The sequence below is a fragment of the Ostrinia nubilalis genome, chromosome 23 (assembly GCF_963855985.1).
Source record: "Ostrinia nubilalis chromosome 23, ilOstNubi1.1, whole genome shotgun sequence".
Lineage (NCBI taxonomy): Eukaryota > Metazoa > Arthropoda > Insecta > Lepidoptera > Crambidae > Ostrinia > Ostrinia nubilalis.
In genome coordinates this window covers 7,602,572-7,618,700 of record NC_087110.1, presented here as the reverse complement: position 1 = coordinate 7,618,700, position 16,129 = coordinate 7,602,572, and the positions used below count along the sequence as shown (strand labels likewise).

Here is a 16,129-nt window from a genome sequence, read left to right as displayed (position 1 = left end):
AGAAAACCGATAGGGATGCTACCTTAAGACAGTATTTTTGTGAAAATTCTTACGCATGGTGGAGGAAGGGACGCTCTAGACACTCAAGTCTACAAGGAGTCACATCAACTCCAGTTTTAAATCCGTTGACATATGCTGCATCTGCCATCTTTTTGGCTAGAAGATTCTTCTATCTTACAGCTTAGACCTTTAGCTACAGACCTTAGACAGTATTTTTTATTATTTATTTGTGTCAGTGTGCTCTTCTAAAGAGTGTAAGACGATTGTATGTAGGTACTATTAAAATGTAATTTTAACTCATTGGTTTTGTCTCATATTTGAGGAATGTACTATGTATCATGAGTAGTCTTCGTTTAAAAGGATGCGAACGATTTAAATTTCAATAGGTAGACAAAATTGATAATTTTTAATTATCAAAAATTTAAGCTTTCTCCAGTAACACTGATATTATTATACTGTGACTCATCAAAGTCATCATTGTCAAAAATATTGACAAATCGCGAACTGTCACGGCCAAAAAACTGACACGCGTCCGTCCTCCGTAAGCGCCACCGCGCGACTGATTGAGATTGTCCAAGCCGTCATGGACGATTTTTTCCACATTTTTTAACATAGTAACTAAATAAGACGCAATATAAAAATTTCATCCGTTAAAAGCCCTCAAGTTATTTCTGAACTTTAGTTTAGTAAAAGATTTAGAATCTCAAATCGCTTATTTTAAAAATAAAACCATAAATAGAAAACGAATAGAGGTAACTTTGGGAATTTATTCTATCGAGTCAACTTCATCAAATCGTGTTTCCATCCGTTAATAGCCCTAGAAAATATCCTCAACTATGCCCAATAAAAATCTTAGCCTTTAATTTTACTGTTTAGTACCTCAAAAATGAAAAATGAAAACCTCATTTTCGCCATTTTCTCTGCTACCCGGCCTTAACTCCATCTCACTTTCTGGTTGGTCGTCCGCTCACTGCGCCTGCCACCGATGACCTGAAAGACGCACCTGCTCATCGGCTCTCACGCTATCAACGAGTGGAGCAAATTCGCCAGCACTTTTGGGATCGATGGGCCAAGGAGTACATATCCGAACTTCAGACGAGATCGAAATGGAGGAACAACACAAACGAGCTTCAACCTGGGACATTGGTTGTCATCAAGGAGGACAAGCAGCCACCTCTCAAATGGAGCCTTGGACGCGTTGTGAGGTCCATTCCCGGGAAGGATGGCGTAAGCAGAGTTGCTGACATCCAGACGTCTTCAGGAATCGTTCGACGCGCCTTCGTGAAGATTTGTCCTCTAGTGGACTGTTAGTTCATCTTTATGATTAGGCTGAAAGAGGGTACTTTCAGGGCCGGGGGTATGTCTAGTAGTTGACGGTAACATTATTTTGTGTCGGTGTCATAACCATGGCATTATTAGCATCATAGACTAATTTGAAGTGGCGCCACTGAGCCACCCCACTAATTTTAAAATATGTTTTTTGTCAATTATTATATAAGACGATTCGCTTTCAAATACTTGTAACGACTTAACGCTTAAAATTAACTGAAACTGAGAATATACGCAATTTTATGAAGAAAAAGCATTTCAATTCGCAACATATCAACACGCCTCTTCGAGTTACGAGCATCGCAGCAACAACACATAAATTTTGACGATCTCAAAAAATATGTACAGATCTTATTATGTAAGTATCTCTACCAGTATTAATTCTTAACTAGTCTTACTACGACTAACTGAGTTAAATCATTTCGTTAGAGAACTGTAAGGCTGAGTTGCACCACCTAACTTTTGACAGATTTTTGACGTTTGTCAAAGTTAAAATGAGATGGTGCAACCCAGCCTAACATAAGAAATCATTGCAGACAAAGTATAAAATAAACATGTTTGCATTGCCGTTGACTGTTAGAAAGTGCTGTAAGGCATAAAGTACTCAATAAAAGCATAGTATCAACTTTTAGAATGCAATAAAGTTTAAATAGAAACATAACCATCCTTCTAGCGCAGTCGGTTAATAAACATACCTAAAGGTAGTCTCAGGCAGGATGGGACACTGCGTGACGTAAGGCGTTCCATCCATGTACGGCGTCCCGCGCTGATGCTGTCCATGCCAATGGACTGTAGTGCCTTCCGTCATCAGATCGTTCTCCACGTCCACAATCACGCGGTCATGTTGGCAGACCTTAGGATAAAGAAAGAGAAATGTTTTATTCAGCTACACATATTAACACTTTAACTGACCACTAACCCTGGGTTGGACCATCCTACTTTAACTATAACAAACGTCTAAAGTCTGTCAAACTCCATACAAAACATCACTTAAAGTGATAGCAATAAAAAATTTGAATTTGAATTAGTTAAATAAATAATAAATAAATATCCTTGGACATTTTACACTGTGCCGCCCCAAACTAAGCAAAGCTTGTACTATGGGTACCTACTAGACAACGGATATAAACATACTTAAATATTTTTTTTGTAAATACATACACATATTACACATAGAAAACACCCAGACCCGTCACAGAAATTAAAATTCACCATTTCAATTTAGTTACGGGTAAACTAAAACTAAAGTGGAGCAACTCAGCCTTAGAGATCTGGCATGGCAATGTTGTTGATAATTGAGATTGCTTATCAAGTAGTAAGTTTAATCAGGCGTTTGTTCATATAGGTAGACTATGGAACGGCAACCTGTAAGCAGCGGCTTGCCAATTCAATAAAACTGATAAAAATATTTATTATAGATATAAACATCAAAACCCCTAAAATCTAAGAGCTAGCAGCACCTTGAAATCGTGTACGTATGTGTAGTGGTTTGAAAATTCTGTGAATTGCTGCTGGCTCTTCCTGTATTAGTTAATCTGGCAATAAATATTTTCTCTGAACTTGTCTCCACTCCAGAACGTTGCTGCCACATCTACGTTATCTACAACTATGTCAACTATAGTCCAATTCCTCCTTCCTATCATTTTGTAGAGTTCTCTTTAAAAAGTTAAGATTAAAAAGGATTACCTAGGTAGGTATGAACTATTTTCGTTAATGCACGAACTTAATTCATTTCACGTCACACAGCATTCATAATTATGAGAAAACTAAAAAGTATTATTTTAAGTACGTCATCTAAATAAGTTGCAAATAACTTTAAAGCTTAAGTTAGTGTATGTAGCTCTCATTTTATTTCGCTGTGGCAAGCTCAGTTTGTTTTAATCCGAGTAAAGTTTTAAGAGTGGTTAAAATTGTACGCGTATTTTTAAACCTATTCAAATTACATTTTCATAATTATTTTAGACCGCGAGCCCGTCACAAAAGAAAATTCTCACACTGATTTTGCACAAAGAACTCTTGTTTTTAATACAGAATACAGAATTGCGAGTTTACAACAACTGACGTCACTAGTGTGGCGTTGTGTTTATTAGATGACAATATAGTTGTCTGAATAACATGTCTAAATTCCCCCCAAAGCTCATATTTTTATGTTTCAAACAATTATTGTTGATTCAAGGGGGAACACTAAGGTACACAATATGACGTTTCAATTTGTTTCTGCTATCTAGAAATTGAACCCAGAACTCCGGATCGAGCGAGTCAAAATGTCTTACCACTCGACCACAGAGACACTGTGTGCTTAGTGCAAGTTTGCATTGAACGTAATCGCTAGCGAGTGCGTCAAAAAATATATGAAGATTTTAGTTCTTGAAAGTATCCGCTAGGGACGCTGTACAATCTATCATACATTTAATGACATTTTTTTACACAGTCGCTACTTTGATGTAAACTCGCACTAAGCCGCCTGATTAAAATTCTAAATGCGCGTACGACGATATTCACATCAAAGAACAGTACAATTCCACCTACCTCTATAGAAGGTCCAGGCATCTTCCTGTTGACAACGTTCAGTGATCTGCTGATTCCGTCAGCTGGAATACAATCCTGCCTGAAGCAATCCGACTCGGTGAACGGACAGTCGTAGCAAGCCTTGCTCATAGTGTGATACCACTCCAAGTTGAAATGGTAGTAGCAGATCATAGGCTCTTCTCCTTCTTTACATTCTCTCTCACAAGGGTGTGCTCCACCCACTAGTTCTCCAGTAACTTCGTCGTATCTTGCATGAGGCTTCAAATTTGCTCTTTTCTGAGTGATTTTGGTGATCACGTCAGACAGAAGCTTAGCTGGCTTTTGATCTTCTACTGTCTTGTTCAAATTCCCTTCATTGATTTCGTTGCTTGTGTTACTACGAGCCCGTATAGGCATTATAACTCTTGACGCACTTTCTGGTCTGACTACAACGTGGGGACTGTCATTGTCGAACGTAAGGTCGTCAATGTTGGCTCGGGCTTGACGCGTTTTGACGTCCGAAGTTAAATTTTGTTCTGTCACAGTTGTCAGCTCAGCGTAATCTGTGGTTGCCTCCGTTTCAGTCTGGGAGTTGATGCCGCAGGCGCCTGAAACAAGTTAAATTCAAAATTATAATGGATTTCCTACTTAGTTTAGAATTAAGCTTATACTGATTTTATAAACGCATAGGTAAATATGCCATTATAAGGCTCTGTCCTATTGGGAATTATTAACACCATTTATTTATTCACTTATCAGAAGTTTGAAAAGCAATAATTCACATGTAATGCGCTATAAATTGTTAAAGCAACGTTACAGTCTTGGGCGCAAAACCAACAGTACGTGGAAAAATATTCTGGGAACATTTTGTATTCTTTCTTTATCGGTCGAAAGTGGTCGGCTTCTACACTGATCATCATAAAAATCGACCCACCCGCGACAAGCTCTTTCAAACGTATGCATCCCCACTTCCCACCAATATTACTATACTATTTTACTATTTAAAAGCCTAGTTCTAAACTTCATTTCATTATAGAAAAGGTTTTTACCCCAAAAATGTGTCTGTAGAAGAATCCAGAGTCACTTCTTCAAAAAATAGGTAGTTACACTTGAGCCAACTTTTATGGCTATAAAACTGTTAAGTTGGGATTAATCGCTATCCATCTGTTAAAGAGGACACGTGAGATCATTATTTGGTTTTATAACCATAAAAATTGGTCTCATTGATCCCAGAGGTGAGCCCAAAGTGAGGTCTTTTTTCAAGTTTTTCAAGTCACATTTATTGTATAATGTTAATCGTTTATTAGGAAATTAAATGTGTTTTTCTTTAAGGATATTCATTGGGCTTTCAAATAACACCAATATTCTTGGGGAAACGAGTTTTCCTGTAAAACGTAGGTGGACCGATTTTTGTGATGACCAGTGTAATTTGTCTAAGGAAAGATGTTCCGACTAAACTTTGAGCAGAAAAAAGTTTTTAGTCTGCAGATAGAGTATAAAAATTAATTAAAATATACTGACTCCGTGCCTACCTTAATAATTACACATGCTGATCAGTATCGGACTAAATAAGAAACTATAGCCCACCAAGAAACACTGAAGAGACGATTCAAGCCATTATGGTAACATTTGAATTGCAAAATGGAGATCACATGCCCGATTAAATCCGTTACTGTAGGCGTTTACACTGTCAGATTTAAAACTACATCTAATGAGCCTTTATTTTTAAAGATCTTTTCTTCGATAGAACTAAAAGAAAAGAAAGAAACATTTATTGCTATGGAAATCAAACAAAGACGAAAAAAAAGTATATAGAAAAAAAAGACTAGTATACAAAGAAAGAAAAAATTTAACTGAGCAGTGGCACCCTGTCGCAACAGCGATACCCAGAGGTAGGGTATAGCAATGGGACCCCACTCAGTGTATGCCGTGGCCCACGATGAGGAAGGCCACAACGACACTGGTTTTCAGTGTGCCTCATGACTACATAATTAAAACTACAAACACTACAAATGGATGTGTGTGATCTGCTGTTGGTGTAGTAATTAATCACTCTTTCATTAGATTATTATCAAGAAATCTATTTATGTCACGTAATCTTATAATCGTTCTAATCTAAGAATGGCCAGGGAAGCCCTGAAGACACTACTTATGGTCGCTGAATGAATCCACCTTATGTTTTAACGATAATCATTTTATCACTCTCGATTAAGTCCAATAAACTTCAGATAGCAAAATGATTAAAACCCAACGGAGAATCACACACATGTGTATTCGTAAATCAACCACCTTCGATACTTTAGTTTAGGCAATCTGTGAGTTCTGTGTAAGAATATGATCAAAGAATTAAGGCGAAAACTAAAGTAGTAAAGACTTATGTCAGTTCGAAGTGTTCAGTGAAAAATTGTGAAGAAAATGGCGTGCAAAAGTATAATCTTGTTGTTTTTAATATTCTCAAAAAGCCTCTGTGATGACTGCTTTCGTTACGACTTCGAAGACAACTTCGAAAAGAAATTCAGTCCGAATACTGGAATTTGTTTCGGGATGAGTCCTTGGGCCTTAAATAATTACACCTCTTTGGGAATCGACAGTCCACACCCATCGAGCTCATCATTTATATCTCCAACCAATTCCTTAAGCTGCGTTTCGTCTGTCAGTTTTTCCATGGGATTTGGAGTGTTAGAACTAAACGTTTATGTGGTGGAAGTCTTGCCATCCAACAGCATGCAAATTTATGTCATGGCAGAACCTTCACATTTGGTCGCCTTTTTGGGATATGAGTCACATCATTACAAACCAGGTTGGAATACGTTGAAAATACGCATACAGCGCTGGGCATTTCAAGGTTATGTAAGTATTGCTATTTACTTATTTATCTATCACTAGCTGTGCCCGCGACTTCGTCCGCGTGGAATAATGACTTTGGGTAGGCACTTTTAATAATTTAGTCTAATTATTTTACAAATAGCTTTTGCCCGCGACTTCGTCCGCGGAGAAGTCGAAAACGTTCTCATACGATTTTTAAATGTTTTTAACGTTATTATCTAAATGTTTGAATACTTATAAAATATAAAAATCTTAAAGGTTAAATAAACATGAAAATAAATTTTTCTTATATTTTATGAATATGCAGCTCGGCCTTTGATCCGGTGAAAGTTACTCGGTGGTATTATCTTTTTACTACGAAATCGAAAACTACACCTACCGCAGTATTATTGGTAAACTTTTTTTTTATTTTCCTACGGGTGCTAGAATCACCAAGCTTCTAGCATGCCACTGGCCGTGGGAGAAGGAGCTTTTCCTCAAGACTACTCCCACGACCTCAAGGGCCTCCGCCAAAACTCTCGCGCGAAAATGAGTTTTTGTATATACAGCGCAAGCAGGTGCCCGCGGCATGACCGTCATGCATTACTATTTACTATGCATTGTTAGGCGAACGCACGCAGCGGGCACCCACTCCGAGGTTAAGTGGAGGCCCCTAGAGTATGATAGTCTGTAACATGACATGATTGTAAAAAAATGCACTAATGAGTAGGTAATTAATATCAACTTTGAAGCAAATCACCACTAAAATAACTTTCTACCCCTTTTTAACATAGTTAGGGGGTGCATTTCACTAAAATACGAAACACATCTTCCATTAATTCTGTTATAGAATGCTTATGCGAAATTTGAAGTAGATTGAACGAAGGAATCTCGTTATCCCATACAAACTTTGCCACCCCTTTTTACCTCCTTAGGGGTAGAATTTTGGAAAATCCTTTCTTATCAGATGCTTACGTCTTACAAAGAACACACCGTCCAAGTTTCAGGTCTCTACGATCAGCGATTTAGGCTGTGCATTGATCCATCAGTGGCGCGCGCAGTACTTGATCATTATTTTGCTGCGATGATATTTTAAAACTGCGATATAATTATCCTAAGATATTTATTGAAATCGAATGGTGTAAAGGCCAAGTATGTTTAAAATTCAATACTTGTGATGAATAACTTATTTATTTGGATAAGGATTAATATCATGTTTATGAAAAAACCTCCGCAAATAATGCATTAATATAAAACAGATTTCTTTTTGCATAAAAAGGGTTACTATGAGCCAACCTTAAAAGATAGACATATACTACTGCGGACTTTTTTTTAGAACTTTTAAAGGGGAACAATCCTGTCATACATGATTTTTGCGAAACTTTAACCGTTTACGCAGCGTCAGCTCTCAAAAGGAAAAAAATCACTGATTTGAAACATTCTTCATTGGTGCTCCGCTCCTATTGGTCTTAGCGTGATGATATATAGCCTAAAGCCTTCAGGAACTAACGGGCTATCCAACACAAAAAGAATTTTTCAAATCGGTCCAGTAGTTCCTGAGATTAGCGCGTTCAACCAAACAAACAAACAAACAAACAAACAAACAAACAAACAAACAAACAAACAAACAAACTCTTCAGCTTTATAATATTAGTATAGATTACAGGTTAACACCGTATGTATAACATAATAATTAATCTTGCTTATTCTAGTTTCAATCGATAGATCTGTGGCTAAAATGATGACTTTCTGACTGTTTTAGGTCGTGTTTATGGGTGAAGCTGCTAGCCCACAGTCAGTGGTACTAATTGATTCATTCCGATACATTCCATCGACGATTGCTGATGAAAACTGCATGATATACCCAGAAAACAATCCGACTTCTGCGTCTACTAATGATGTAGACATTACGACAACTTCAACGGAATCAGATCTATGGACAACACCTAAAGATCTCACTTCGACTATAACTAATCAATGGACAACTGAATATCCAGCGACTGTTGATAATGAACTTATTCATACAACTGATAATTTTACACCAGGTTTAACCGATTCTGACGATAATCAAATAACTGTATCAACTTTAGATGACGAATGGATACATACATCAACTATAAATGAAGAGGAGATCATTTCCACGACTAATAATGATAATAACACACCAACACCTACAACGGGGTCAGATCTTTGGACAACTAAATATCCAGCCACTGTTGATAATGAACAGTTTGTTTCTACAACCACAGAGCATTTTACAGGAAGCGTAACCGATTCAACTGTAGATGAGGAATGGATACACGCAACGACTAAAAATGAAGAAGAAATCATTTCTACAACTAGTAATAGTAATGACACACCAATTACTTCAACGGGGTCAGATGTATGGACAACTAAATATCCAGCTACTATTGATAATGAACAGTTTATTTCTACAACCACAGATCATTTTACAGGAGGCGTAACCGATTCTACTGTAGATGAGGAATGGATACACGCAACGACAAAAAATGAAGAAGAAATCATTTCTACAACTAGTAACAGTAATGACACACCAATACCTTCAACTGGGTCAGATCTATGGGTTACAGATCCAACTGACGTTATTGTAACAGACATGCCGACAACTAATATTAGTTTTAGTACTGACGATGATTCAAATGAAGAAGAATATACTTCTACTACAGATAAAACAACAGGACCAATTAATGATATCACAACTGAGTCGGAGCAATGGGTAACCAAGACAACTGTTGTTGATAATGGAATAGAAGAAGAAACTGTCACTGAAATGACATCTGTCACAGAATCGTCAACGTTAATTTATGATGACGGATGCATTACATACAATTTCGAGGCAGGATTTGACTCAATATTCTCTTCAGGATCTGGCCTATGTTATGGAGCGAATCCTTGGATATTGTATAATTACACATCGTCAGAAATACAAAGTTGGCACCCGGATAGCACTAAGTTTATATCACCTTACTTTTTGAGTTGCATAACATCTACTGATTTACGATTGGGAAGCGGGGTTGTTGAAATTAATGTTTACATGGCAGATCATCAGTATTCAAATTTTACCGCTTTTTGGATGATTCACATTATAGTTCAGATGAAATCTGACGATGGATTTGGTAGAACTGTTGCAGTTCTATCCTACAACTCACATACCAATAATTTTTTACCAGGTTGGAATAGTATAAGAATAAACATAAGAAACCAACAAGAATTCGACGGGCATGTAAGTAACAAAAAAATACAATTACAAAATATCAATAAACGTATGCAACAGTTTCTCAGACTGATACTTTTTTTTTTTTTTCAGATTATTCTCATAGGCATGGCAGAAAATCACGAAGCTCTATTAGTGGACTCGTTTCTGTTTATCCCAGCTACTATGAGTGAAGATTTGTGCTTTGTATACAGCACAACGGCTATACCGCCTTCTATAACAACAATAAATACTCCTATAATTGATATAAGCACTGATGGTTCTGATAAAGAATACACTACTAAAGGATGGATAACAAAAACTACTGATGTTGATGAGCTAACAACAATGACATCTATTTCCGATCAAAATATGTCTACATCTCAGCCTATCGATGATAATGGGTGCATTACCTACAATTTCGAAGAAAACCTTGATTCTGTGATAGCAAATGATCATTTTCTTTGTCCGAAATCCCATGGAAACCATTGGACTTTACAAAACTATTCTTCTCTGGGATTAGAAAGTCCGCATCCACTAAGCACTTCGTTCATATCACCGCTAACACTACCCAGCTGTATAGCAACTACCAAGTTTTTTGTTAAAACTGGAACATTGGAAATCATTGTTTTCTTTGAAAGTGCAGAAGAATCTGGAGATCGTATTACTATAATGGTTAATGGAGGAATAGGAGTTATTATTGCATATTTATCATACTCGCCACGATCTGCCAATTTTGTATCAGGCTGGAATACTTTAAGAATAAACATAAACCTGCCAGATGAAGTTGCAGTAGATGTGAGTGCATTACTTTAAACGATTGATTATGATTTTAATAACTGTGATAGTTCTCTTTACCTGTTATTCTTTGATTTTAGATTTTACTGACTGGGTCCGCTGCTGAGAGCTCAATCGTATTGGTAGACTCGTTCCGATACATCCCATTGACGATGGATGAAAAAATGTGTGTAATTTATAACACAGAAATAACAACGCCTTTGATGACAACTGATGCTGTAGCAACAGAAAAATACACCGATGATCCTTATTCAACTTGGCCAACTGGGACTTATGATTGGACAATAGGAACAACTAACCTTGGTAATCAAGAAATATCCTCTAATCCAACAGAATCAGGGCCAACTGGGACTTATGATTGGGGCACAGGAACAACTAACCTCGATAGTCAAGAAATATCCACTGTTCCAACAGAATCAGGATCAACTGGGACTTATGATTGGACCATAGGAACAACAAACCTTGGTAATCAAGAAATATCCTCTATTCCAACAGAATCAGGGCCAACTGTGACTTATGATTGGGGCACAGGAACAACTAACCTCGATAGTCAAGAAATATCCACTGTTCCAACAGAATCAGGATCAACTGGGACTTATGAATGGACCATAGGAACAACTAACGTTGATAATCCAGAAATATCCTCTATTCCAACAGAATCAGGGCCAACTGTGACTTGTGATTGGGGCACAGGATCAACCAACCTTGATAATCAAGAAATATCCTCTATTCCTACAGAATCAGGGTCAACTGGGACTTATGATTGGACCACTGGAACAAATAACGTTGATAATCAAGAAATATCCTCTATTCCCACAGAATCAGGGCCAACTGGGACTTATGATTGGGGCACAGGAACAACTAACCTCGATAGTCAAGAAATATCCACTGTTCCAACAGAATCAGGATCAACTGGGACTTATGAATGGACCATAGGAACAACTAACGTTGATAATCCAGAAATATCCTCTATTCCAACAGAATCAGGGCCAACTGTGACTTATGATTGGGGCACAGGAACAACTAACGTTGATAATCAAGAAATATCCTCTATTCCAACAGAATCAGGGCCAACTGTGACTTATGATTGGGGCACAGGAACAACTAACATTGGTGATCAAGAAATATCCTCTACTAATCCAACAGAATCAGGGCCAACTGGGACTTATGATTGGGGCACAGGAACAACTAACGTTGATAGTCAAGAAATATCCACTATCCCATCAGAACCAGGAGCAACTGCGACTTATGATTGGACCACTGGAACAACTAACATTGATAGCCAAGAAATATCCTCTATTCCAACAGAATCTACTGTATTAGATGGACAAGAGACAGTTTCAGAAACAGGGACAACAACAAACCCATGGATCACAACAAGTATACACGATGAGGGCACTGACACACCAGCAACCGAAACCACAGCTAATGATGGCTGCACTAAATATAATTTTGGAAAAGATTTTGACGTACTGTTCACATCGGAATCAAGCAATTGCAGGGGAATGCATCCTTGGACACTAAACAATTATACTTCAATCGATATAGAGAATCTACAGCAATCGAGCAATTTGTTCATATCTCCTATAACAGCACTAAGCTGTGTGGAGTCTTTTAAATTTGTGATGGGGCATGGAACGTTGGAATTCCGTGCATATATTGGGGATGCACTGTTTGCGAATATCATAAGTGTGCTGGTCAGGGACACAGCTGGAGTTGGTGTCGTGACCAGTAACATGTATAGCCCACTTTCTCAAAGTTTTGCGCCAGGCTGGAACGTGTTAAGAGTAAAAATTGAAAGACCGCAAGAATTTGAGGGCTATGTAAGTATTGTATTTTGTTTACATGATTAATGTTCGTTCGTTTCAGCCGAATGACGTCCACTGGACAAAGGCCTCCCCCAAAGATTTCCACAAAGATCGGTCCTGCGCCGCCCGCATCTAGGCACCTCCCGCGACCTTCGCCAGATCGTAGGTCCACCTAGTGGGAGGTCTGCCCACACTACGTCTTCCGACTCGTGGTCGCCACTAGAGATCTTTTCTGCCCCTGCGGCATGATGATTAATGTAAATAATAATAAAAAAAATTACGTGCGATCCATTTCTTACTTCATTAGCGGTTTCAATGTGTTTTTATATTTATCTTATTTCCTTTTTTAACATTCTTTTCCTTTCTCTTTTGTTTGTCTTACTTCATTTGTTACTAATCTAATTATTTATTTATTTTCAGTTCATCCTGCAAGGCTCCTTGGCTTCAGTGGACTCAGTGGTGTTAATTGACTCTTTCCGATACATCCCCGCAACAATGAATGAAGAACTGTGTACGGTGTAATAAGCTTTAAAAAAACCTTGCTTTAAACCATATCCAAAATGCAAAAATACTACTGTAGGAGAAAATATAATATTTGTCTTGAAATTCAGCATTACTAATTTCAATTCTTATTTTTGTCTTATTAATGTTCTAGCGTTTCAATTCTTATTGCATTTTAGAAATGCGCGACATAATTAACTGTTAACTGTGATATGCAATTTAGAATTATATTTATTTACACATAGTGGTCTTATTTTTAACCAGTTGCGTTTCAGAATCATTGAATATGTAGGTACATACCTATATTTCTTTCAAGCCTCAAATGTTTTCCGAACGATGAACAATTAATCATTTTTATAAACACTTAATTTTGAATATTTTATAGACACTTATACCGAATTCGCGGAAGTCTTATAAAATTATTAGTTTTTAGGAAGATAAGATAAATTTAATATCACACATATTATCATCAAATATTTATGACACTCGTGACTAATTGACTATTAATAAAAGGGGATGTCCCTTCAACATGTAGGTAAAGTGACGTCACGATGCCTTTGAACAAGACTTAGAAGGTACTTTTTTGAATACATGAAATAAGTGGAGGAAATTCTTAAGCTGCTTATTTTTAGTACTAGCTTTTGCCCGCGGCTTCACCCGCGTGAAAATTCGTTTGTCACAGATCTTCATAAATTATAGCCTATATGTTATTCTAGGTTATAAACATTAATACTGTAAAGTTTCATCAAATCCGTTCAGTAGTTTTTGCGTGAAAGAGTAACAAACATCCAAACTTTCGCATTTATAATATTAGAAGAACTAGCGGCCCGCCCCGGCTTCGCATGGTTGCAATGGAATTTCTCGGCTTTTTTCTTCTATTTATACAAAATGAATCTTCCTGTGGAATCACCCTATCTATTAAAAACCGCATCAAAATCCGTTGCGTAGTTTTAAAGATCTAAGCATACATAGGGACAGACTGTGGGGACAGACCGACAGCGAAGCTTCACCCGTGTGAAATTTAGTTCGTTACAGATCGTCATAAATTATAGCTTATATGTTATTCTGGGTTATAAAAAATAATACTGTAAAGTTTCATCAAAATCCATTCAGTAGTTTTTGCGTGAAAGAGTAACATCCAGACATCCAAACTTTCGCATTTATAATATTAGTAGGATAATTATTTTATTATGTACTGATAGTGATAGTGATAGTGATAGTGAATTAGTTTGAGCGGCGACTTCTAACGCTAGGTAATTTTAATAACTATAGCTTCCCTACCACCAAGTTAAAAAAGGCATATACAAACGTAAAATTAATCACTCTCTATCATAACTTAACATAATACAACATAACACACACACACAAACACACACACACACACACACACACACCATATTTTCTAATTTTCTATACCTTTTTTTTGTTTGTTAAACTTACCCAAAACTAGCACTGTCTGAATGGGCGGTGACTACCTGATACAGGTATACTTTTACTTACTAGGTATGTCACCACAATTTTTGTAAAAGTTGGTTTGTTAACGAATAAAACATTTTTGATTTTGATTTTGATTTTGATTTTGACCACCGCTTCAGGATAACTGATCAGCTAGCGCTGTCAAGGTCGGAAGATGTAAATCCTCTCCAGAATATTGTGAAACTCCCTCGAGGGAGTGGTGAGGCGATTTGCTTCGTTTCCACGAACAGCTCTGTAAGGGATTAGGCATTTAATTTGATCGCAAACACTTTGCAGTTTTCGGTAATCTTGTCAATGGACAATACGATGAAACGAAACAGGGCTTAGTGTGAGTTTACATCAAACGTCGTCGCTAGTGAGCGCGTTAAAATATATACGAAAATTTTAGTTCTTGAAAGATTCCGCTAGAGGCGCTGTATAATGCGTCATTGATGCGTTCAAGCTATAGATCCTGGCTACACAAGAATTGCAGCGCTGCAGCGGTGGGAACGAGAGGTGGGAATAGTCCCGTTAAACAATCCGTCATACATTTTAATGTAATTTTTTACGCATTCACGAGTGACGACGTTTGATGTAAACTCACACTAAGCCCACTGGTATTAAAGTTGTACTTATCACTAGCCGTTTGTAGTGGTCTAGGTTTTAAGTGCCATCAGTGCACAGTGGTTTAAATTGAATAAAATATTTTTAATTTTGATTTGATTTTGTCTATGATTTTACTATAAGGTAGGTACTTATAGTAGGTAGGTACCTATGTTTTCACAAAAAATAATGTTTATTATAGACATTTTTAATCAGTCGTCTGGTAAGAACCCATAGTACAGTCAATGTCATACCTAATATTTCGTGACACCTAAAGTAGCCAAAAGTTAACAAGACGTTTTAGTTACAAAATAAGGTTGTGTTGTCAACTTTTGGCCACTTTGGGTGTTAGGTACGAATTATTTGACGCTGATTGTACCTACAAGCTTTGCATATTTCGGGAAAAGACAGAGCCGTGTAAAATAAAATTTAATAACAGTGTAATTATTTATTTGCTATTACGATAAATATCACTTTTTTATACACAAAGAGGAAGCTCGTGGCCTGTATCTCACCTGATGGTAAGTGATGATCAGGCCGAAGGTGGAAGCGAGCTTCACCCGGAATCCTCAACCACAGAGGAACTGGCTATCTTACCTCTAACTGCCGGAACACAACAATAACAAAACCAAAACATAAGATGGTGGTACTCGTAGCTAGCCAGGCGGACTTAGAACAAGCCCTACCACCAACCAATAGCTTAGGCTAGCAAAGCTATAAAAGCTTCCTTCCTTCAGATAATATTAAATTTTTGCGTGCGTGAATCAATTTATCAGATAAATTGTGATTGCACAATATTAAAACTGAACTTTACCCTAACTATAAAATTAACCTTTTTCACTAAATACGTTTAAATCAGTACATCGTACAAAAAACAGTCTTGGTTTTTTCTAAGGTACGTTTCAAACACGTTTCATACAAAAAATGTGTTGTTGAATCACGTGGATATTTGACTGTTACTTTTTTGTTGGTTTTGTTAAGGAAATGAGAACTCTTCAACTAATGGTATAATGAATACTAACTTAGATTAAGCAAATTGGTCAATAAAATTTTAGTATTATGATGTCACTTGGCTTAAAAAACGTTTTTTGATTGCGATAGGTACAAT

The 16,129-nt window shown here is 37.1% G+C and overlaps 2 protein-coding genes across 4 annotated transcripts in view; one reads left to right on the top strand and one right to left on the bottom strand.

Moving 5' to 3' along the window:
- The window catches only part of LOC135083383 (uncharacterized), a 117,426-nt gene that overhangs the window by 28,177 nt on the left and 73,120 nt on the right, over positions 1 to 16,129 (bottom strand). For all 3 annotated transcript variants that reach the window (XM_063978122.1, XM_063978120.1, XM_063978121.1), the window contains exons 3-4: positions 3,859 to 4,445; positions 2,025 to 2,182 (exon numbers count right to left, since the gene is read on the bottom strand). In XM_063978122.1, the coding sequence (XP_063834192.1) occupies positions 2,025 to 2,182; positions 3,859 to 4,445 (745 nt within the window). The remainder of the gene's footprint in view (positions 1 to 2,024; positions 2,183 to 3,858; positions 4,446 to 16,129) is intronic.
- LOC135083415 (uncharacterized) lies at positions 6,104 to 13,207 on the top strand. Its single transcript, XM_063978153.1, has 5 exons — positions 6,104 to 6,687; positions 8,405 to 9,886; positions 9,971 to 10,654; positions 10,735 to 12,477; positions 12,883 to 13,207. The coding sequence occupies exons 1-5, from the start codon at positions 6,253 to 6,255 to the stop codon at positions 12,982 to 12,984; spliced, it is 4,446 nt and encodes a 1,481-aa protein (XP_063834223.1). The 5' UTR covers positions 6,104 to 6,252; the 3' UTR covers positions 12,985 to 13,207.

Excerpts from the sequence above, each read along its gene's own strand:
- LOC135083415 (XM_063978153.1), top strand. The coding sequence starts at position 6,253 with ATGGCGTGCAAAAGTATAATCTTGTTGTTTTTAATATTCTCAAAAAGC. Across the intron at positions 9,887-9,970 it reads AACAAGAATTCGACGGGCAT|ATTATTCTCATAGGCATGGC; the intron begins GTAAGTAACAAA and ends TTTTTTTTTCAG. Across the intron at positions 12,478-12,882 it reads CGCAAGAATTTGAGGGCTAT|TTCATCCTGCAAGGCTCCTT; the intron begins GTAAGTATTGTA and ends ATTTATTTTCAG.